A 22,138-nucleotide genomic window follows, 5' to 3' on the forward strand; every position below is an offset into this window, starting at 1 on the left:
GAAAGCAAATCTTAGCAGGACTTTTATACTTAATGTTAAGGTGCTAGGGAGTGTTGCTGAACAAAGAGATCTTGGAGTGCAGGTTCATAGCTCCTTGAAAGTGGAGTCACAGATAGATGGGATAGTGAAGAAGGCGTTTGGTATGCTTTCCTTTATTGGTCAGAGTATTGAGTACAGGAGTTGGGAGGTCATATTGCGGCTGTACAGGACATTGGTTAGGCCACTGTTGGAGTATTGTGTGCAATTCTGGTCTCTTTCCTATCGGAATGATGTTGTGAAACTTGAACGGGTTCAGAAAAGATTTACAAGGATGTTGCCAGAGTTGGAGGATTTGAGCTATAGGGAGAGGCTGAACAGGCTGGAGCTGTTTTCCCTGGAGATCGGAGGCTGAGGGGTGACCTTATAGAGGTTTACAAAATTATGGAGGGGCATGGATAGGATAAATAGACAAAGTTTTTTTCCCTGGGATCAGGGAGTCCAGAACTACAGCACATAGGTACAGAGTGAGGGGGGAAAGATATAAAAGCGACCTAAGAGGCAACGTTTTCACATAGAGGGTGGTACATATGTGGAATGAGCTGCCAGAGGAAGTGGTGGAGGCTAGTACAATTGCAACAGTTAAGAGGCATTTGGATGGGTATATGAATAGGAAGGTTTTGGAGGGATATGGGCTGGGTGCTGGCAGGTGGGACTAGATTGGGTTGGGATATCTGGTCGGCGTGGACGGGTTGGACCAAAGGGTCTGTTTCTGTGCTGTACATCTCATTGACATTCTTGTAAAAAAGTGTCAGTCCCAACTTAAATAACTGCCACTGTACATCAGTATTCATCAAGAAGATCAGTCTCTTAACTGCTGGAGTTCAGCCTATATTGATGTCAGTGATAATTGTAGTTTCTTTACTTGTTTTTGTAAACAAATTTTCTGACACTTATTGTCAGAAAGAACTCTATTGCAGAGTTCATTTTACAAGAGCTAACATAATAGATAATGTTTGCTGACACTGGAACTGCAGGGCAACTGTGCATACATATGTGCAAAGTCTGCACTATGCATATACACAGAACAGGTGCAACACTGAAACAGAATTGGGATGGGTCTGTGGGGAGAAAACTGACAGGGTTTTGAGGGCTGCTAAGCCCTGAAGATAAATTTGCCTCTTATTCTTTTATATTCCACTGAATATAAGCATAACCTACTCAACCTCTCCTCATAAAAAAAATCCCCCTTACCCAAAGTTGACCTAGTAAACCTTCTCTGGACTGCTTTCAATGTCAATGTTTCTATCCTTATATATGAGAAATTGAAATTACTGTTTGCAGAACTTCAGCTGTGTACTAACTAGTGCCTTGGATAGTTTTAGCAAGACTTTCCTATTTTTATATTCCATTCACTTTGAAATAAAGGCCAGCACAGTCACATTGCCATTACCTGAACTTGTATGCTAGCTTTTTATGATTTATGAATGAGACTTCCTCACATATGGAAGCTTTCTCCTTTTAATATTATTCTCCTTTATCCTTCCTGCCAAACACGTTGTATTCCATCTGCCATGCCTCTGCTCAAATCACTTGTCTAGATCCTTCTGCAGACTTTGTCATTGTCACCACTTGCTTCCCACCTATTTTGTGTCATCAACAATTTGGCAGTACAATATTCTCTCACCTAAGTCACGATTATACACTTTTTCTCTGATAACTCTTCTGTGTGTTTTGCACATCTTTTCACAGTTTTGGGACTGTCCATCAGATCCGCATGTGGTATATTTCCTTCTATATGAAATTGTGGTTATCACACCTCTCACACATCTTTCTCTCCAGTCCAAAAAACGATATTTGTTGACCCTTTTAGCCATTAATATGTTTCGGTACCGGACGTTAATTTCCATCTAAAAACAAACTGTTCAAACTGTCAATCTTCATGACAGCCTGTGCCTCCCATTTCACTCTGGGTTGGAGACATGCGTTCATATTGCTGCACCATTTGGTTTTTTTTGTACCATTCGTAGTACTTTTCCTCTGGTACTAATCCAACATCCAACTTGGTTTACAGTGATTAAGTTTTACTCAAACACCAGCCATCGCCGCATCTTTCTTGTGGTTCAACGGAATTTGAAAAAAATAAACGTTAATCTTTTTCCTCATCTCCATGTGTGGCGGAGTGATTTACACGGTCGGTTCAGATTGAGTGACGAGGCACTCTGGGTGCTGCCTAACCTGCTGTGCTTTGACCAGCAACACATTTGCAGCTGTGATCTCCAGCATCTGCAGACCTCATTTTTTACTCGTACATACACAAGACCAAATAGTTCCTGAACAATTTTTGAAATAAATTAAACAATAATCCTCCTGCCGGCGGCGCCCACCCAGTTTTTGTAATTTCGCTCCACAGGATGTATTTAGTGTTTTAATGTATTTCTAATCGGAAACTGATATCTTTCCTGTTGGGGATCCCACGGCAGAGCCGGGCCCCATGTGCGGCCTGGTCGGTGCCGCCGTCCGCTTTCTGCCCTCAGCCGGTTTGCAGCGGCTCGCTGCCCGCTTCTCCTCGAGCCGGAGCCGGAGGCCGAGCGCGGGCTCGGCGGCCATGCAGACCGCTGTTGTCCGCTGTGTCCCCACCGAGACCAAGTTGACCATCTCGCTGCGGCTGGGGCCCGAGGGAGGGAGCCAGCGGCATCTGCAGCGGGAGCAGAGCGAGAGCCTGCAGACTGCGCTCGGCCGCATCGCCCACAACCTGGTCAAAGCTCAGGCCAAGAAAACCAAGAGAGGCCGCAAGGAGGCGGCCTCGGCCCAGGCCCCGGCTCAGGCCTCGGCCCCTCCTGTGACCCTGTACCAGGGAGAACAACCGGTTCCCGGGGACACGAGTAACGCCGAGGCCTGGCAGGATGGAGCTATCTTACAGGTGGGCGAGTCCAGGTACCGAGTGGAGAGAAACCCGCCCAGTCTGACCCAGCTGCGGTTACCCACCTCCATCCTGGCCGGCTTCCCGGTCTGCCCCAAGGTGGAGGTGGAGTTCGGCGAGGCCTCGCACTCGTTGTTCGAGTGGTGGCTGAAGGAGGCGAGCGGCAGCTGGGAACCAGCGGCTAACGGCCGGGTCTTCACCCCGACCAACGGCCACATCGGCCTGAAGCTCAGGCTGAGATGTCACCCGGGCGACGGGCGGCGTTTCGGGGCGCCGGTGGAGCTGGAAAGTGACGGCGTGGTGGAGGCCGGCCCCGGGGCTTGCACCTTCGACAGCCGCCAGTGGCTCACCCGCCGGGCCCCGGAGGAACCGCTGCTCCGCGTGGTTTCCTACAACATCCTGGCCGACGTGTACGCTCAGACCGAGCTCTCCAGGAACACCCTGTACCCTTACTGCCCCCCCTATGCACTCGAGCCCGATTACAGGCAGAACCTCATCAAAAAAGAGCTCAGTGGCTACAACGCCGACATCATCTGTCTCCAGGAGGTGGATAAGAGTGTTTTTACCAACAGCTTGTCCCCGGCCCTTGATGCTTTCGGCTTTCAAGGAGCATTTCGCATCAAAGAGAAGCAGCACGAAGGCCTAGCAACTTTCTTCAGAGCCTCCAAGTACCGGCTGCTAAGTCAGCATGATGTCACCTTGAGCGAGGCTTTAGTTTCGGACCCTTTACACACCGAGATTTTGGAAAAGATTTCTACGAACCCTCAAGTTAAAGAAAAAGTCTTGCAAAGATCAACCACTCTCCAGGTACTGTGGCAGAGTGGAAATTTAGTGTTAATAAATACCTAATAACTGCAGTATAATATCTGCTCGTTAAAACGCACTGTAATGAACAACATTGTAACAAAATGACGGATTTTTAAAGAATGTAATATACAACATGACTGAGATTGTCAGAATGTTGCAGCATCAAGCTACTGCTAAACAGCCAAAATCCTAAAATGTGTTTGTTAGATTTTAGTATCGGGATCTATAACCTGGGATGGAGTGACTGAGCATCTTAAGATCGTTCACTGATCAGAGAGTTTGTAAATGTTGTCTTGCCTGACAAACTTTTTTTTTAAAAAAGTGGCCATGTATGGATGTTATTTCTACGACTCTCTAGAAGGCATATGATAAAACTCCTAAATTGAAGACAAATCATTAACTTTGATAAGAAATTAGCTACAGCTGGGTAGGGATAATGGGCAAATATATCTAGAAGGTAAAAGTAATGACTGCAGATGCTGGAAACCAGATTCTGTATCAGTGGTGCTGGAAGAGCACAGCAGTTCAGGCAGCATCCAACGAGCAGCGAAATCGACATTCTTTTCGGGCAAAAGCCCTTCATCAGGAATAAAGCTTTATTCCTGATGAAGGGCTTTTGCCCGAAATGAATGTCGATTTCGCTGCTCGTTGGATGCTGCCTGAACTGCTGTGCTCTTCCAGCACCACTGATCCAGAAATGTATCTAGAAGGACCTGTGAGGCTCCATATTGGGGCCTTCATTATTTATCATATTTACTAATTACTTAAATGAGTCGGAAGTGACATGAATTTGCTGATATCTGAATACCCTTCAGGCCAAAATCACTCACACTGTCTGTGCTCTCATTGTCTCCAGTGATCTCCTGTCCACTGTCTCCAACCTTATAGTCCCCAGTCCCACACTGCCCGGTTCTACCTGCTCCCTAAGATTCACAAGCCCAACTTATCTCGGCCGACCCATTGTCTCTGCATGCTCCTGCCCCACCGAACTCATCTTATCTCAACTCCATCGTCTCTCCCTTGGTTCAGGCACTTTTCACCTACACCCATGACACCAACCACGCCCTCCACCTTTTCAGTAACTACCAGTTTCCCAGCATCCAAAGTTTAATCTTCACGATGGATCTGCAGTCCTTATATACGTCCATACCCCACAAGGGATGACCTTCAGGCCATCAGCTTCTTCCTCTCCAACAGACCCATCCAGTCCCTCTCCTCCACCTCGCAGAACCTATCCTCACCATTAATAACTTTTTCTTCAACTCCTCCCATTTCCTCCACCTCTTCTCCCCCCCATCCTCCTCATCTCCCCCCATCCTCCTCATCTCCCCCCATCCTCCTCTTTTCCCCCCCATCCTCCTCTTTTTCCCCCCCATCCTCCTCTTTTTCCCCCCCATCCTCCTCTTTTTCCCCCATCCTCCTCTTTTTCCCCCCATCCTCCTCTTTTTCCCCCCATCCTCCTCTTTTTCCCCCCCATCCTCCTCTTTTTTCCCCCCATCCTCCTCTTTTTTCCCCCCATCCTCCTCTTTTTCCCCCCATCCTCCTCTTTTTCCCCCCATCCTCCTCTTTTTCCCCCCATCCTCCTCTTTCCCCCCATCCTCCTCTTTCCCCCCCATCCTCCTCTTTTCCCCCCCATCCTCCTCTTTTCCCCCCCATCCTCCTCTTTCCCCCCCATCCTCCTCTTTCCCCCCCCATCCGTCCTCCCCCCCTCCCCCATCCGTCCTCCCCCCCCCTCCCCCATCCGTCCTCCCCCCCCCTCCCCCCATCCGTCCTCCCCCCCTCCCCCCCTCCCCCCATCCGTCCTCCCCCCCCTCCCCCCCTCCCCCCATCCGTCCTCCCCCCCTCCCCCCCTCCCCCCATCCGTCCTCCCCCCATCCGTCCTCCCCCCCCCTCCCCCATCCGTCCTCCCCCCCCCTCCCCCATCCGTCCTCCCCCCCCCTCCCCCATCCGTCCTCCCCCCCCCTCCCATCCGTCCTCCCCCCCTCCCCCCATCCGTCCTCCCCCCATCCGTCCTCCCCCCTCCCCCCATCCGTCCTCCCTCCCCCCCCCCCCCCATCCGTCCTCCCTCCCCCCCCATCCGTCCAGCCCATTCCTCCCATCCCATCCTCCCCCGTCCCATCCCATCCTCCCCCCGTCCCGTCCCATCCTCCCCCCGTCCCGTCCCATCCTCCCCCCGTCCCGTCCCATCCCATCCCATCCTCCCCCCGTCCCGTCCCATCCCATCCTCCCCCAGTCCTCCCGCCCCAGCCCATCTCCCCCCCCCCTCCTCCCGCCCCAGCCCATCTCCCCCCCCCCCCTCCTCCCGCCCCAGCCCATCTCCCCCCCCCCCTCCTCCCGCCCCAGCCCATCTCCCCCCCTCCTCCCGCCCCAGCCCATCTCCCCCCTTCCTCTCCCTTGCAATCCTCATCAGCCTTCTAGTCACCAACCAGATGCATTCCCTCTCATTGACCCTCCTACTGTTTACCTGTGTTCACTTAACCCCACCTTACCACCCTGTTCCCCCACCCCCTTTATTGGCAGCTCCCCTTACACACACACCCGGTCCTAAAGAAGGGTTTCACCCAAAACATTGACTTCTCCACCTCCTGATGCTGCCTGGCTTGTTGTGTTCCCCCAGGTTCCTGCTTGTCTACCTTGGCCTCCAGCATCTGCTGTTGTGTTTTGTGTCTCACATCTGTCCATGTACAGTGTAGATGGAAGCATAGGCTTACAAATCAATATTAATAAATTAAGGGCAGACAGGTTCTGTGTAAAATGGATTTCAATGCAGTGTTACTGATTTAATTCTACCTTTTTCTTTCGTTTAAGCCCAGACAAGACTTGGGGTTCTTTGTTATAAGTTTATTCATGCATGCATGGGAGAAGTACACATTTTTTAAAAAAAAAAGCAGGATACTCAAATCTTCATCACAAGAGCAAAGGTTTTATGCTACTCTTACAGATACTTATTTCTATAAGTAATTCCTTCCAATTAAACTTTGACCAACCATATATGTATGACTTGCATTCCAAAGTAGTAGACATTATATCGTCCAATCATATTTGAACGAATGTGATTTTATTACCATATGCGCCTCCTACCTGCGATTTGTGATTACCAACAAATTTACACTATTTTCCCTTTAAGTCCTTCCTGTTGTTCCTTGGTAAACAGAGTCATAAAGCGTGGAAACAGTCCAAGCAAAGTTCATGCTGACCAAAATTCTAAACTAAAGTACTCCCACCTGCCTGACCTTGGCCCACATTCCTTAAAGCATTTCTTATTCATGTACATATCTCAATGTCCTTTGAACATCCACATCCACCACTTCCTCTGGAAGTTCATTCCACACATGAACTACTCTGTTTTTAAAAAAAAAAATGCCCCTCATGTCTTTTTAAAACAAATTTCTTCTCTCGCCTTAAAAAATATGCTCCCTAATTTTGAAATCTCCCACCCTAAGGAAAAGACACCCGCCATTCACGTTATCTATAACTCTAATTATTTTATAAATGTCTATAAGGTCATCTCTTAGTGTCCTCCGCTCCAGTGAAAAAAGTCCCAGCCTCTCCTTATAACTCAAACCCTCCTTTCCTGACAACATTCCAGTAAATTTCTACTGAATCCTCTGCAGCTTAATAACATCCTTCCTATAACAGGGTAACCAGAACTAGACACCAGTACTCCAGAGTAGGGCTCACCAACATCCTCTACAACCCCAACTCCTACACTTAAAACTAGGCCAAATAAAGTGTCTAATACTTCAGACCACCCTTTCTGAACTGGAAGTGGAATGACTTTAAAGTTTCTCATTGGATGCACCTTGGTTACTGAACACTGTTGCTTAATTCTTTCCCAGCAACACCCCACCATGATCAATTACATTCCGATTGGCCAAGGTAAACATGACTTAAGGGTGATGGACATTGACTAACATCACGCCCTCACCCCACTGTGTACAGACTGGCTCCTTAACTCATTAAGTCATTAATGGGTCTATCCTCTTCACTATGTTTGTCATTGTGACATTGCTAAAATAAACATTCTTTGCTTTATTAAAGAGAAAAGGGAGGTCCACGTAATCTGGACTCTGGATTGATGTCTTTGAGTTCATGTCTCAATCCTAGCTTAATTAGAGCATTTCCCAGTAAATCAGACACTCCTTATGACTAAGTTTGTTTTTCCTGGTTTGATTCTACTGTGGAATCTTAGAAACAATTCGTATTCCATTTATACATTAATACAAAGATCGGAAAGTATGCTAAGTTCTACCAATTTGTAATAAAGTTTATAAGATCAATTCTGATTACATTTAGTCAATCACCATACTACAATCCCTTTATAAAGTTGACAAGCTTGGGAGCATCATCTCTTCTTTAACCTTGCAAGATCAAATTAACACTGTCTCTCGGTCTTGCAACTGCAATTACAACTTTAACTTTCCAACATTTTGTTTCTCTTTGTATGCTTTAAGTTGGTTTAAAATAGAAGTTTGGTTCCCTCACTTCCCTCAACCTTACTATGGTTAAATTATTTGTTGGATGACTCTGATTCCGAACCATCTCACCTGTTGTTAAGATTAGTGGAACTGATGCAAAAGATTTTATTCTTATCCTACTGGCTCTACTTCCAACAATTTCTCTTCAATAAATACAATAATTCATATTCTGTCATTACACTGGTGTAATCCTAACCATTAAACAAATCATAAACAACATTGAATTTCTTCAATGGTAATATGATTTAATCATTTTCAGAGTTATAACTGTTATTTATAGCTTGACTGAGTCATAAAATTCCTTGAAATTTTATGTTTTTACGGGACATGGTCTTTCTTATTGTTCTTTGTCACATACCTTTACCTTTAAGTGTGATGGTTGTTCAAATTGTCTGCATTCATATTTTCTTTGAGTTTATTTATTTCCACAATTTGTTCTGAAATTCACTGTATTCTGTTATCCACACTCTCTTAATAATATCTTCCCTAATTTAGTTTTTATTTCAAGTTCTTTACTCACAGATCACTTCGCTCAATACCATTCAAATAACATCATATACAAACTTAAAAATTTTAAATTTCAAATCTATTTAACCACTTTAGAATGCAACCCATGCACTTCTTAATACAATTCCTTATTAGTTTTGTATGTGTATCCAGCCTTGGTGGATTTGAAATGCTTGATACTCAATGTAATTAATATTTTTTACAGCAGTTCTCCTATTCTCCATCACATTGTTAACAAATGGCTTGGGTGGATTAAGGATATATTATATATCAACTTCCTGTATATTCAGGCAAAGTGAAGCATATATAAGAAGTGAAACTCCTCCTCATACTTCTGTTAACTCGTTCTGCTTTTACTCAGCTGCTGACCATTAGCAAGCGATTTATTTTAAAATTCTACAGTCTAACATATGATGAAATATTTGGAGGTGTTGAACAATGCTGCCAATTTGAAATTCAAGTGTTTTTTTCAATTTTTAAATTGACGTCTAGGGTGGAGAATGCCAAAGAGTCATAATGTCTGAGCAAAAAAGTTCCTTCTCATCTGAGTCTTAAATGTTTGATTGTTTATCCTGAGACTGTGCCCCTCAGTTCTAGACTCTCTATTGAGAGGAAACAACCTTTTAGGTATTTACCTTGTCAAGTCCCTTCAGCATCTTATGTACTGTAATGAGATCACCCCTCATTCTAAAATCCAAACAGTCTAGGCCCAATCTACTCTCCCTTATAGTAGGATCATCCGATAATTCTAGGAGTCGATCTTGTGAACGTTCACTGCACTGCCTCCATGTAAAGTGTTTCCTTTCTTATATCAGGAGACTAAAACTGCATAGAGTTTCAGATCTGATCTCATCATAGATATGTACAATTATGGCAGGATTTCCTTACCTTCTAGTGAAGCCTAATATGACATGTGCCTTCCTACTTGCTTACTGTACCTGGGTTTATTGTCATAAAATATTGGTCTTTATATCTAGGGGACTGAAATGCAAGTCTTGCTTCAGCTAAACAAAGCCCTGGTTAGACCACATGAGGAATGCAGTGAATAGTTTTGACCACCAGATCTAATAAAACATGTGTTGACCTTGGAAAAAGGGGAGTATGGATTAGTTGGGACGACACCTGGACTCCAAGAGTTAAATTACTAGGAGACATTACACAAACGAGGGTTGTATTAATTGGAATTTCAACATTTTTAAGGTGACTTTTATCAACATGTTCAAGATTTTGATGGAAACACCACCATCCTGCTTGGAAATATATGGCCTTTCCTTCAGTGTCACTTGGTTAAAATCTCTGCGCTCCCACCCTAACACCATAAGTGTACTGACACAAAATGTGTAAACAGCTCATGACTACCTGATCAAAGGCAACATGAGATGGACAACACATTCTGGTCCAGCCAGCTGTGCCCACATGCCATGCATTAATTAGAAAGAATTGTTAGGGTGTGTAGAGAGAAATTGCTTCCACTGGTTGAGAAACCAGCAAAGAGGCCAAAGTCTTAATGTTGCGGCTTTTAGGTGTGACGCTATGAAATATTGGTAAAAATTTGAAACTTTTGCAAACATCAATGGATGCTAAATTAATCATTAATTTTAAATCTGAGATTGATAGACTTGTTATCTAAAGGTATTAAGGAATGTGGGGCAAAGGTGGATATGTGAATTTAACTTGCTGTTCAGTCATGATCTTATTGACTAGATTGAGGATTTATTGAAATATCTCAGGAACTGTGAGTTAATTCAATGTTTGCTGTACATTAATGATTCTAAATATTTATATTTTTATTTAGGTTTGTGTACTTGAGTCTCTTGAAGATTCATCAAAGAAGTTGTGTATTGGTAATACTCATCTTTACTGGCACCCCAAAGGTAAATTTTATGTCTCTAAGATTATCTATTGTGCCATTCTCTTCCTTTTCTTTTTTCCTCTGCCCATTTTGGATATTGATCTTGCATTTGTTTGGCATGAACAGTCTTCATTAAAATTCATTCAGTTGCCTAATTGTGAGGATGGCAATGATCTATAACAGAATGTGCTGTGGTTCAAGATCTAAAACCTGTTTAAAAGCTACATTTTTATCTAATTACACAAGATTTTTTAAATTACTAAATTAATACATAAAGAAATTGCCCTTAGGACAGTACTTTTCTTGTGTGATATGATCTTGGTAGATGCCATTACCTTTTCAAACGAAATTTGAACACTCAGTTATTAATTGAAAAGGGTACACCACAGGAATTCACATTTTAAACACAACCTTTTACTGTACAAAAACTGAACAAAGCAAATATGACTTAGTGCAAGATTTTGTCAATGATTGTACATGAAACCTGAAAATCTCAACAGTCAACTTCCCATTTTACATTTATTTCTCCCAAGTGCTTGCCTTTACAGCATATTTACTTTGCATCGGCCCAAACAAGTTGTGAACACAGCTCTCAGGAATTCACTTTTATCTTCCCTATGTTCCTACTGTTCTGAGGTATGTGCTTTCTTGGGGTCCTTACACTCATGCTCAGTTAGGTGAAGCCTCTGTGTCTCCATCCACACCTAATGATTGTGAACTTTCTCGCTCTTGTTTAGTGAGACCAAATTTGAAACCTTCTGTTTTCTGAATCCTTGCAGATTGTCTCTCTGTCTGCATTGTTTAAACTACTGTAACCTCAAACTTCCAATGCCTATTACTTTGAAAAACCACACAGCTAAAACCCAGAACCAATTACAAAATCCTCCCTGCAATCTATCCCCATAGCTATGTGGTGCAGCTGGGTTGACCTATATAGAGATTTAAACTAAATAATTAAAATGTTCAAACCTGACCTCTGTGATTTTGAAATCAATATTATTAATTTAACTCCTTTGTGATACAGCTGTAGTCATCTGTTTACCAAGAAACTAGAGTGTTTTTTAGTTTCCAATACTTTCCACTATGACCCTTGTAATAAAAAAAATCTTTGTTCTACAATCACTTTAAAGTTTGTTGACCAGCTTCTCAAATTGGATGTTTTCATTTATCTTGTATCTAAAAATTTCAATTTTCAAATTAAAAGTTATACTCTGAAAATGTGTGAATCATTAAAATTAAATATTATTACAGTGAGAAAACAGTTGTTGGCAACACCCAAGTTGGTCAGTATCTGCAAAGCACAGAGAATGCTGGTATTTCAGACATCGTCTATTCATCAAAATTCTTTTGGTTTTATATATCTTCATTGGTCTCTGTCAAAAAATCCATTCATTATCACTCATGCTCACTGACTTGTATTGATTGCTAGTTATTAATATATTTGTTTAAATTTGTAATTCCTGCTTTCAGATCTCTCTGTGGTCTTAGCCTACAACTCTATGCACTCATATATTTTCTGTTCTCCTCTGCATTCCCAATTTAATTGCTCCATTGTTGCTGGTCATGTTTTCAACTGCTAAGACCCCAAGCTTTGGAACTCCCTCCCTAAACCCTTTCTCGGTCTCATCCTTTTAAGGCATTACACAGATACTGGCATCCTTCACCTGTCCTTGGACTTATTTGTATCTTGGTATAAACATTGTTTTGCAACATACCTTTGAAAAACCTTGGGATATTTTATGATATACAAGGTAGTACATTAATGCAAGCTGTTTGTATGAGAATCCCTGTTATGTTTTATGGAAATCCTGGGGAAACCACTACTTTATGCTATGAATTCTTATTTTTATTAAACAACATACAGATAGATGTTCTTTTCTCTTCCCAGCACTGATGATGTAGAACACACCTAACATGCATGATTTAAAAATTCCTTCATTTCTGCAATTCAGGCCACCAGTTAAGGCCAGACACCCTCCTTGCAGAGCGCTATTCCATGAAGTTGTTTGCAACTGGAAATGGGAATGGAAATCCATCTCGCATTATTAAAGGAACTTGAAGTACAACATTGGGAGCATATTAGACATCTTTTACTAAATGACCAAACTAGAGGGAACAGAATGTAATACATGCATTTAAATTCCAGTCCACAGTTCAACTTAAACTTTAATCTCCACTGGAAAGCTTAGTATTTCTGTGTCCTGGGTGACTCAGTTCTCTTTAATTCTAGTGCTGTCATGATAATGGATAGTTCTTATATTCACAAATATGGTGGGTGTAGATTGACATCAAAATGACTTATAAAAAAAAAGTTTAAAGTTAAGTTAAAGCAGTGGCTTGATGGGGAGTCCATAAAATTAATAAAACCCCTGAAATTTGAGAGTCAAGAATCTGTTGCCAATCACAATAATCTAAGAAAAAAACTACCATGGATGCTGGAAATCTGAGATTTTTAAAAAAGTACTGTAAACAGTCAAGTCTGGCAGCATCAATGGAGAGAGAAACACATTTTGAGATCAATATGTCTCTTCAGAACTGAATGAGGGCAGGAATATGGTGGATTAGCTGCTGTTGAAAGGGGAAGGAAAAACAAAAGGAAAATTATGATAAAGGTAATGGTTGTGTCAAGAGAGAAAACATTTGTTGAGAGTATAAATGCCATAAAAATGAGGGAATTATGATCCAAGCTAACGTTATTCCTTGGACAAGTCAGATCCTAGACTGAAAACCTGGCTTGGCAGACTATATTTTTATTCATTTCAGCTTTACACATTATTGTTCAAAACTTGAAGTAAAATGTTTTAAAAACCTTTCCATAAATTATGTATATTTCCCTTAAACTGACCTTGTAAGCTGGAGCTTGTTTATCTAGTCAATTGAAAAACCCTATGTACACAAAATACATAAATTCTAAAGTTAGATCCCAAACTTGTATCATCAATAGTCAGAGGTGAGATGCTGGAAGACTGGAGGTTAGCTAACGTGGTGCCACTATTTAAAAAAGGTGGTAAAGAAAAAACAGGGAACTGTAGACCAGTGAGCCTGACATCGTTGATGGGCAAGTTGTTGGAGGGAATCCTGAGGGACAGGATTTACGTGTATTTGGAAAGGCATGGACTGATTAGGGTGATTCAGCATGGCTTTGTGCGTGGGAAATCATGTCTCTCAAATTTGATTTGAGTTTTTTGAAAAAGTAACAAACAGGATTGATGAGGGCAGAGCAGTTGGCGTGATCTATATGGACTTCAGTAAGGTATTTGACAATGTTCCCCATGGGACACTGTTGGCAAAGTTAGATCTCATGGAGTACAGGGAGGACTAGCCATTTGGATACAGAACTGGCTCAAAAGGTGGAAGACAGAGGGTAGTGGTGAAGGGTTGTTTTTCAGACTGGAGGCCTGTGACCAGTGGAGTGCCACCAGGATCAATGCCACAAGGTTCACTACTTTTCATCATTTATATAAATGATTTGGCTGTGAGCATAACAGATATATTAAGTTTGCAGATGACACCAAAATTGGAGATGTAGTGGACAGTGAAGGTTACCTCAGATTACAACTGGATCTTTATCTGATGGGCCAGTGAGCTGAGAAGTAGCAGATGGAGTTTAGATAAATGCGAGGTGCTGCATTTTGGAAAATCAAATCTAAACAGGACTTATACCCTTAATGGTAAGGTCCTGGGGAGTGTTGCTGAACAAAGAGACCTTGGAGTGCAGATTCATATCTCCTTGAAAATGGAGTCGCAGGTAGATAGGATAGTGAAGGCAGCGTTTAGTATACTTTCCTTTATTGGACAGAACATTGAGTCCAGGAGTTGGGAGGTCATGTTGTGGTTGTACAGGACATGGGTTAGGCCACTTTTGGAATATTGCATGCAATTCTGGTCTGCTTCCTATCCGAAGGATGTATGTGAAACTTGAAAGGGTTCAGAAAGGATTTACAAGGATGTTGCCAGGGTTGGAGGATTTGAGCTACAGGAAGAGGCTAAATAGATTGGGGCCGTTTTCCCTGAAGTGTCGGAGGCTGAGGGTGACCTTACAGATTTTTATAAAATCATGAGGGGCATGGATAGGATAAATAGACGAAGTCTTTTCTCTGGCGTGTGGGAGTCCAGAACTCGAGGGCATAGGTTTAGGGTAGGAGAGATAAGATTTAAAGGGACCTAAGGAGCAACCTTTTTTCACAGGGTGGTGTATGGAATGAGCTACCAAAGGAAGTGGTGGAGACTGGTACAATTACAACATTTAAGAGGCATCTGATAGGTACATGAATAGGGAGGGTTTAGAGGGATATGGGCCAAGTGCTGGCAAATGGGACTAGGTTACGTTAGGATATCTGGTCAGCATGGACGAGTTGGACCAAAGGGTCTGTTTCCATGCTGTACATCCTTATGACTCTAAAGAGAAGCGCCATGGCTACAGCAGTACTTGCAACTAATGTTTGCACGCACCTCCAGCCATCCACCCCCCCAAACAATTCTATCACCTCCAGGAAATGGACTACGGTAGTTCAAGAAGACCGCTCACAGCCATCATCTCAAGGGCAAATTAGGATAGTTGTTAAAGCTGGCCTAATCAGTGATGACCACATCCAGTGAATGAAAAAAAAATGTGTATGTAGGGATATGTTTCACACAATTAGTATCACATTTGATACTGTCTGAAGCAAAATCTTGAAAAATAAGATTCAAACCGGCACATGGCAAAAAAAAAATAATCGAAATGTGGGACAGGGCTTAAAGTCTGAAATGGAACTCAATGCTGAGTCCAGAAAGCTAGGCCATTTGGCTCATAAAGTCTACTCTGCCTTTCAGTGGCACATCTGAATTCTCAATCTATGGAGTTCCTCAAACTTGCATTGGCCTTCACTGGAACACTGCAACAGGCTAAGGGCATGATAGCAGAGTGGTGAATTAAAATGACAAGCAGCTGGTAGCTTAGGGTCAATATTGTGGGCTGAGTGATGTGTTGTTCAAAGTTGTTGCCCAAACTGTGTATTGTCTCCCAGTATAGAGGAGGTCACATTGTAATGAACAAACACAGTATACAAATTTGAAAAGAATAAACGTCAATAATTGCTTCGCTTGGAAGGAGTGTTGGGATCATGGATAGTCAGAATGGAGGAGTAAAAGTATTCCACCTCCTGTAATTGCGTGGGATGGTTTTGGGAATGATTTGAGTGGAACAGACTGCAATGGAGGGAACAGCCCCTTCACATTACTGGTGGACTGGGAAAGTGATGATGTTTTTGATGGTGGCATCCCACTGGAGATGGTAGAAATGAAGAAGGATGATCCTTTCAATCTGGAGGCCATTGAGGTGGAAAGTGGAGAAAGGATTCTGGAGGGGTGAGAGCAGAAATGCAGAAAATGGGCCGGAGATTGAGGTTCAGACATCATTGAGGGTCCTGTTACCCACAGGAGGGGGTAATCGTTAGTTGAACAACAGGAAGACATATTATTGTGCAAGATTGCATTATCAGAATCTTACCAAAGTCCCAAACATTACTTCCAGGTAAAGCAGTGACTTACATATACCACTTCCAACTTTATATACTGTATTTGCTTCTCAATGTGGTTGTCTCTTTATTGGGGAGTACAAAGTTAAAAATCACACAACACCAGGTTATAGTCCAACAGGTTTAATCGGAAGCACTGTGGTTCCAATGTGGTTGTGGGAAGGAGCAGCGCTCCAAAAGCTAGTGTGCTTCCAATTAAACCTGTTGGACTATAACCTGGTGTTGTGTGATTTTTAACTTTGTACACCCCAGTCCAACATTGGCATCTCCAAATCATGTCTATATTGGGGAGACCACGTACAGATAGTGACTATTTTATGGTACACTATTGAATGTGTAAGCATAAGCCTGAGGTTTTGATTGCTTGTTATTTTAATTCTCCAACTTGCTCATCTCATCTAACATCTCTATCCTCAGCAGTATTAAGTCCAACGCAAACCCAAGTAGGTGCACCTCATTTTCCATTCGGCACTTGACAGCCTCTGGACTCCATGTTGAATTCAACAATTTCAGGCCATGAACATTGGCCCTATTTTCCTTCCTCATTTTGGCATGTGCTTGAATCTTTTCTTGACGTTCTTGCTTTTGGGTAGAACCATTCATTGTGCTAACATATTCAATCTGGACAAATACTTTGTTCCTTGAAAACAATCATTTCTCATCCTTTCAGTGTTATTCTAAGATAACTGTGTCATTTAATTTCTCCCATCCTCCCTTTACTGTAGACCTTCCCTTTCAATCCTAATGGCGTATCTAATCCTGTTTCTACCTTCCATAAATCTTGAGAGTCAGATTCAACTTGAAATGTTAACTTTATTGTTCTCCCTGCAAATGTGCCAGTTCAGTTTGGTAGTTGTAGCATCGTTTTTGTTTTTATGCCAATGATTTGTTGGATATAGTGTCTCATCAGTTCCTGTATCAAGTATATGTATTGATACTGAAAGACCAAATCATTTTATGTTTTGCCAGGAGGCCACATTCGCCTTATCCAGATAGCGATTGCCTTTCGTCACCTTCAACATGTTACAGCAGCAATGCACCCTGGTACACCAGTAATATTTTGTGGTGATTTCAACAGCACCCCAGACACGGGCTTGTATGAATTTGTCACCAAGGGACATATTTCTGCTGATCATCCAGACTGGACTTCAAATGGCGAGGAAGAACGTTGCAGCATGTCACTTATGCACTTCTTTAAATTAAAAAGTGCTTGTGGAGAGCCTGCTTACACAAATTATGTGGGTGGCTTCCAGGGTTGTCTGGACTACATTTTTGTAGATATGAATATGTTTGAAGTTTTTCAGGTTATTCCTTTTCCAAGTCACGAGGAAATCATCTGCCATTTGGCTCTGCCAAGTGTTTCACACCCATCAGATCATATTGCACTTATCTGTGATCTAAAGTGCAAATAAATTATGACAAATTGTGGGCCTACTGCAACTTTAGCTACTAATAAGGCTGGTCCATTGTATGAGGTTATACATATTCATAACTGTTAACTTTGAGAAGTTGTCAGTATCTATAAAGGGGATAATGGTTGGTAATATTTTGGGCAGTGAACTTTAAGATGCCTGAAGCTAACAAAAATTAATCCTGTATTTTGGTAGGTGTCTTTTTCTTTGCATTAAAGACCACTTATCGTAAATGTAGTCAATAGAATGGATATTATAAACTAAAAGTCAAAACCAGAATGGGGCATCTACTGGATTTATGTATTAATGGAAATGTTCACATTTTACTGAAATTTAAGTAAAATATTGCATTGCATTGAAGGCTGTATTCTTAAGTGGAATCTTGACATCTCCGTGCATGTACGATGTTGGTGCCAGTCTTCATGCTATTCTGCGCATGCACACGTGTTCACATTGAAACCTCTGCACATATGCAGAATTGCACAATGCCAGCTGATGACAGCAGCTTTCTTACATTTTTTAAGTGTACTGTGTTAATAAGTATGATCGCAGCCTTCATTCAGGCTGTGGTGTATTTTGCATTAGACCATTGGGTGATTTTTGAGTGATTGTGAATGTTTTTATTTGCTGGTCTACCCCAACGCCATTTTCTTTTCCATAGGCCCCATTTGTGCTGGAACACAACTATGGCACTGTAGAACTATCTGTATTGTTCAAAAGGCAATATTATTCAGAGCTGTCAAGGTTATTTGAGCAAAATTCAAAATTCAAATTTTTGGAGATAAGTCTCTTGATTAAATTTAAAATATAAGTCACAGCTATTAATTTAACCTGGGGCAGTGTTTGTAGAGGAATAAGAGAGTGTTATTTTCAGGGTCTGTAGATTATGAAGGAGCAACAATGGCCTGTTCAGTGATATGTACTTCTTGTCAGATGTGGGATTTTAAAGAGAGTTTAAGGGTTACTGCGGATTATATCTGCCATAAATGCTGTTGGATATAAATCTTATCAGATCGAGTGGATCGGCTGGAGAGACAGAGAGGAATTTGCAACAGCAACAGTATGTGATGGATGGCAACTATAGGAAGGGGGGAAAAAAATCTCCGATACATTCACATAGATGGGTTAACTCCAGGAAGGGTAAGAGAGGTAGGTAGTTAGTGCAGGAGTCTTTTGTGGATATACTCATTTCAAAACAGCTGTTTTGGAAAATGTAGGGGGTTAAGGATTCTCAGGGGAACGTAGCACGAACAGCCAAGTTTCTGGTGTTGAGACTGGCTCTAATGCAACGAGGGGTATGTCAGCTTTCAGGAGATCAATTGTGTTAGGGGTCCTGTAGTCAGAGGTACAGACAGGTGTTTCTGTGGCCAGGAAAGAGATCGATCTGAGATTGGAACAGCTGAGAACAAGTGAGTCGGGCAGACAGGCAGGAAAATGGTAGGACTAACAAATTGAACTGCATTTATTTCAATGCAAGGGGCCGAACAGGGAAGGCAGATGAACTCAGGGCATGGTTTGGAACATGGGACTGGGATATCATAGCAATTATGGAAACATGGCTCAGGGATAGGCAGGATTAGCAGCTTAAATGTTCCAGGATACAAATGTTCCAGGAAGGATAGAAAGGGAGGCAAGAGAGGAGGGGGAGTGGCATTTTTGATAAGGGACAGCATTACAGCTGTGCTGAAGGAGGATATTCCTGGAAATACATCCGGGTAGATCTGAGAAATAAGAAAGGGATGATCACCTTATTGGGATTGTATTATAGACCCCCCCCCGCCCCTCAATAGTCAGAGGGAAATTGAGAAACAAACTTGTAAGGAGATCTCAGCTATTCGTAAGAATAACAGGGTAGTTATGGTAAGGGATAACTACCATATTTGACTGGGACTGCAATAGTGTTAAATGTTTAGAGGAAGAGGAATTAATTGTGTACAAGACAATTTCCTGATTCAGTATGTGGATGTACCTACTAGTGAGATAGCGTTGGCAAATAGAATTGAGGAGAATTCAAAGGGTTTTTACAAATATATTAAGGACAAATGGGTAACTAGGGAGAGAATAGGGCCCCTCAAGATCAGCAAGGTGGCCTTTGTGTGGAACCATAGAAAATGGGTAAGATACTAAATGAATATTTTGCATCAGTATTTACTGTGGAAAAGGATATGGAAGATATAGACTGTAGGGAAATAGATGGTGACATCTTGCAAAATGTCCAGATTACAGGAGGAAGTGCTGGATGCCTTGAAACGGTTAAAGGTGGATAAATCCCCAGGACCTGATCAGGTGTACCCGAGAACTCTGTGGGAAGCTGGAGAAGTGATTGCTGGGCCTCTTACTGAGATATTTGTGTTGTTATCGATAGTCACAGATGAGGTCCTGGAAGACTGGAGGTTGGCAAATGTGGTGCCACTGTTTAAGAAGGGCGGTAAGGACAAGCTAGGGAACTACAGAGCAGTGAGCCTCACCTTGGTGGTGGGAAAGTTGTTGGAGGGAATCCTGAGGGACAGGATGTACACTTATTTGGAAAGGCAAGGACTGATTTGGGATAGTCAACATGGCTTTGTGTGTGGGAAATCTTGTCTCACAATCTTGACCGAGTTTTTTTGAAGAAGTAACAAAGAGGATTGATGAGAGCAGGGCAGAAGATGTGATCTGTATGGACTTCAGCAAGGCGTTCGATAAGGTTCCCCATGGGAGACTGATTAGCAAGGTTAAAATTCATGGAATACAGGGAGAACTAGCCATTTGGATACAGAAGTGGCTCAAAGGTAGAAAACAGAGGGTGGTGGTGGAGGAGGATTGTTTTTCAGACTGGAGGCCTGTGACCAGTGGAGTGCCACAAGGATCGGTGCTGAGCCCTCTACTTTTTGTCATTTACATAAATGATTTGGATGCGAGCATAAGAGGTACAGTTAGTAAGTTTGCAGATGACACCAAAATTGGAGGTGTAGTGGACAGCAAAGATTACAACAGGATCTGGACCAGATGGGCCAATAGGCTGAGAAGTGGCAGATGAAGTTTAATTCGGATAAATGCGAGGTGCTGCATTTTAGGAAAGCAAATTTTAGCAGGACTTATATACTTTAATGGTAAGATCCTAGGGAGTGTTGTTGAACAGAGACCTTGGAGTGCAGGTTCATAGCTCCTTGAAAGTGGAGTTGCAGGTAGATAGGATAGTGAAGGTAGTGTTTGGTATGCTTTCCTTTATTGGTCAGAGTATTGAGTACAGGAGTTGGGAGGTCATGTTGTGGCTGTACAGGACATTGGTTAGGCCAATAATGGAATATTGCATGCAATTCTGGTCTCCTTCCTGTCAGAAAGATGTTGTGAAACTTGAAAGGGTTCAGAAAAGATTTACAGGGATGTTGCCAGGATTGGAGGATCTGAGCTACAGGCTGGGGCTGTTTTCCCTGGAGGCTGAGGGGTAACCTTAGAGGTTTACAAAATTATGAGGGGCATAGATAGGATAAATAGACAAAGAGCAGAAATTAGGCTATTAAATCATTACAGGTAGTTCTGGGAAAATGCCCATCAAGTCTGTTCCACCATTCAATAACAGCTGATAAATTTCTCAACCCCATTCTCCTGCTTGCTCCCTGTAACCCTTGACAATCAAGAACTTCTCTATCTCCATCTTAAATGTATTAATGGCCTGGCCTCCACAGTCTTCTATGGCAGTGAATTCCAGAGTCACCACTCTGGCTGAAGAAGTTTCTCCTTATCTCTGTTCTAAAAAGGTCTTCCCTTTACTTGAAGGCTGTGCCCTCCGGTCCAATCCTCTCCTACCAATGGAAACATTTTCCCAACATCCACTCTGTCCAGGTATTTCAGTACCCTGTAAGTTTCAATTAGATTCCTCCGACCTCCCTTCCCAGTGAACTAGGGAACATGAATGCAAACTTAATACTGCATTTAGAAAAGTGCAAATGTAAAGCTCAATTAAATCAATTACCTCAATTGTGAAAAATGGTAAATAAATTTAAGAAAAATACATGTCATTGTCAGTCCCTTGATGCCAAAGTGTTTGAATTATCATATTAGTTAAGTGGTAATGTCAAATGCATCCCAGCATGCTTTCTCAAAGGCAAGTTCTTGATACTTAGTGATCCAATATCTTGATAGTGGTGTGTATGGGGATTTGCCACATCTTCCACTTTAGTTCAAGTGTAAATTAAACATGTTGCTGGCATTATTTTGAATTGTGTACCAGTTATTTCACCAAGTGGCTTTCCAATGGCAATGACGAGTAACTCCGACTTGGACACTGGATGCTCACCAGAAACTAGGAATTTAAATGTTGGTAATTACTAAATCTGCTAGTTTCAGTAATATAGTGGATTACAACAGGATCTTGATCAAATGGGCTGAGGAGTGGCAGATGGAGTTTAAATAAATATGAAGTGCTGCATTTTGGAAAGGCAAATCAAAGCAAAGCAGGACTTATACACTTAATGGTAAGGTCCTGGGGAGTGTTACTGAAGAGACCTTAAGAGTGCAGGTTGATAGTTCCTTGAAAAGTAGTGTCTCAGGGAGTTAGGATAGTGAGGGCAGCATATAATATGGTGAGAGGATTGAGTACAGGAAGTTGGTTAGGCCACTTTTTGAATATCGTCTGCAATTCTGGTCTCCCTCCTAGAGGAAGGATGTTGAGAGACTTGAAA

General features: G+C 42.4%; 1 protein-coding gene across 2 annotated transcripts; it reads left to right on the forward strand.

The window, feature by feature from the left end:
* The first annotated feature begins 2,255 nt into the window (after window positions 1-2,255).
* On the forward strand, window positions 2,256-21,466 carry pde12 (phosphodiesterase 12). Of its 2 annotated transcripts, XM_060835607.1 has the most exons (4): window positions 2,256-3,706; window positions 10,487-10,565; window positions 12,496-12,603; window positions 17,032-17,117. In XM_060835607.1, the coding sequence occupies exons 1-3, from the start codon at window positions 2,471-2,473 to the stop codon at window positions 12,600-12,602; spliced, it is 1,422 nt and encodes a 473-aa protein (XP_060691590.1). In that variant the 5' UTR covers window positions 2,256-2,470; the 3' UTR covers window position 12,603; window positions 17,032-17,117. The 2 variants fall into 2 exon arrangements, with proteins under 2 accessions (XP_060691590.1, XP_060691588.1); XM_060835605.1 differs by lacking the exon at window positions 12,496-12,603 and having other exon boundaries at window positions 17,032-21,466.
* Window positions 21,467-22,138: the final 672 nt, after the last annotated feature.

Source organism: Hemiscyllium ocellatum, chromosome 14 (genome assembly GCF_020745735.1).
Source record: "Hemiscyllium ocellatum isolate sHemOce1 chromosome 14, sHemOce1.pat.X.cur, whole genome shotgun sequence".
Classification (NCBI taxonomy): Eukaryota; Metazoa; Chordata; class Chondrichthyes; order Orectolobiformes; family Hemiscylliidae; genus Hemiscyllium; species Hemiscyllium ocellatum.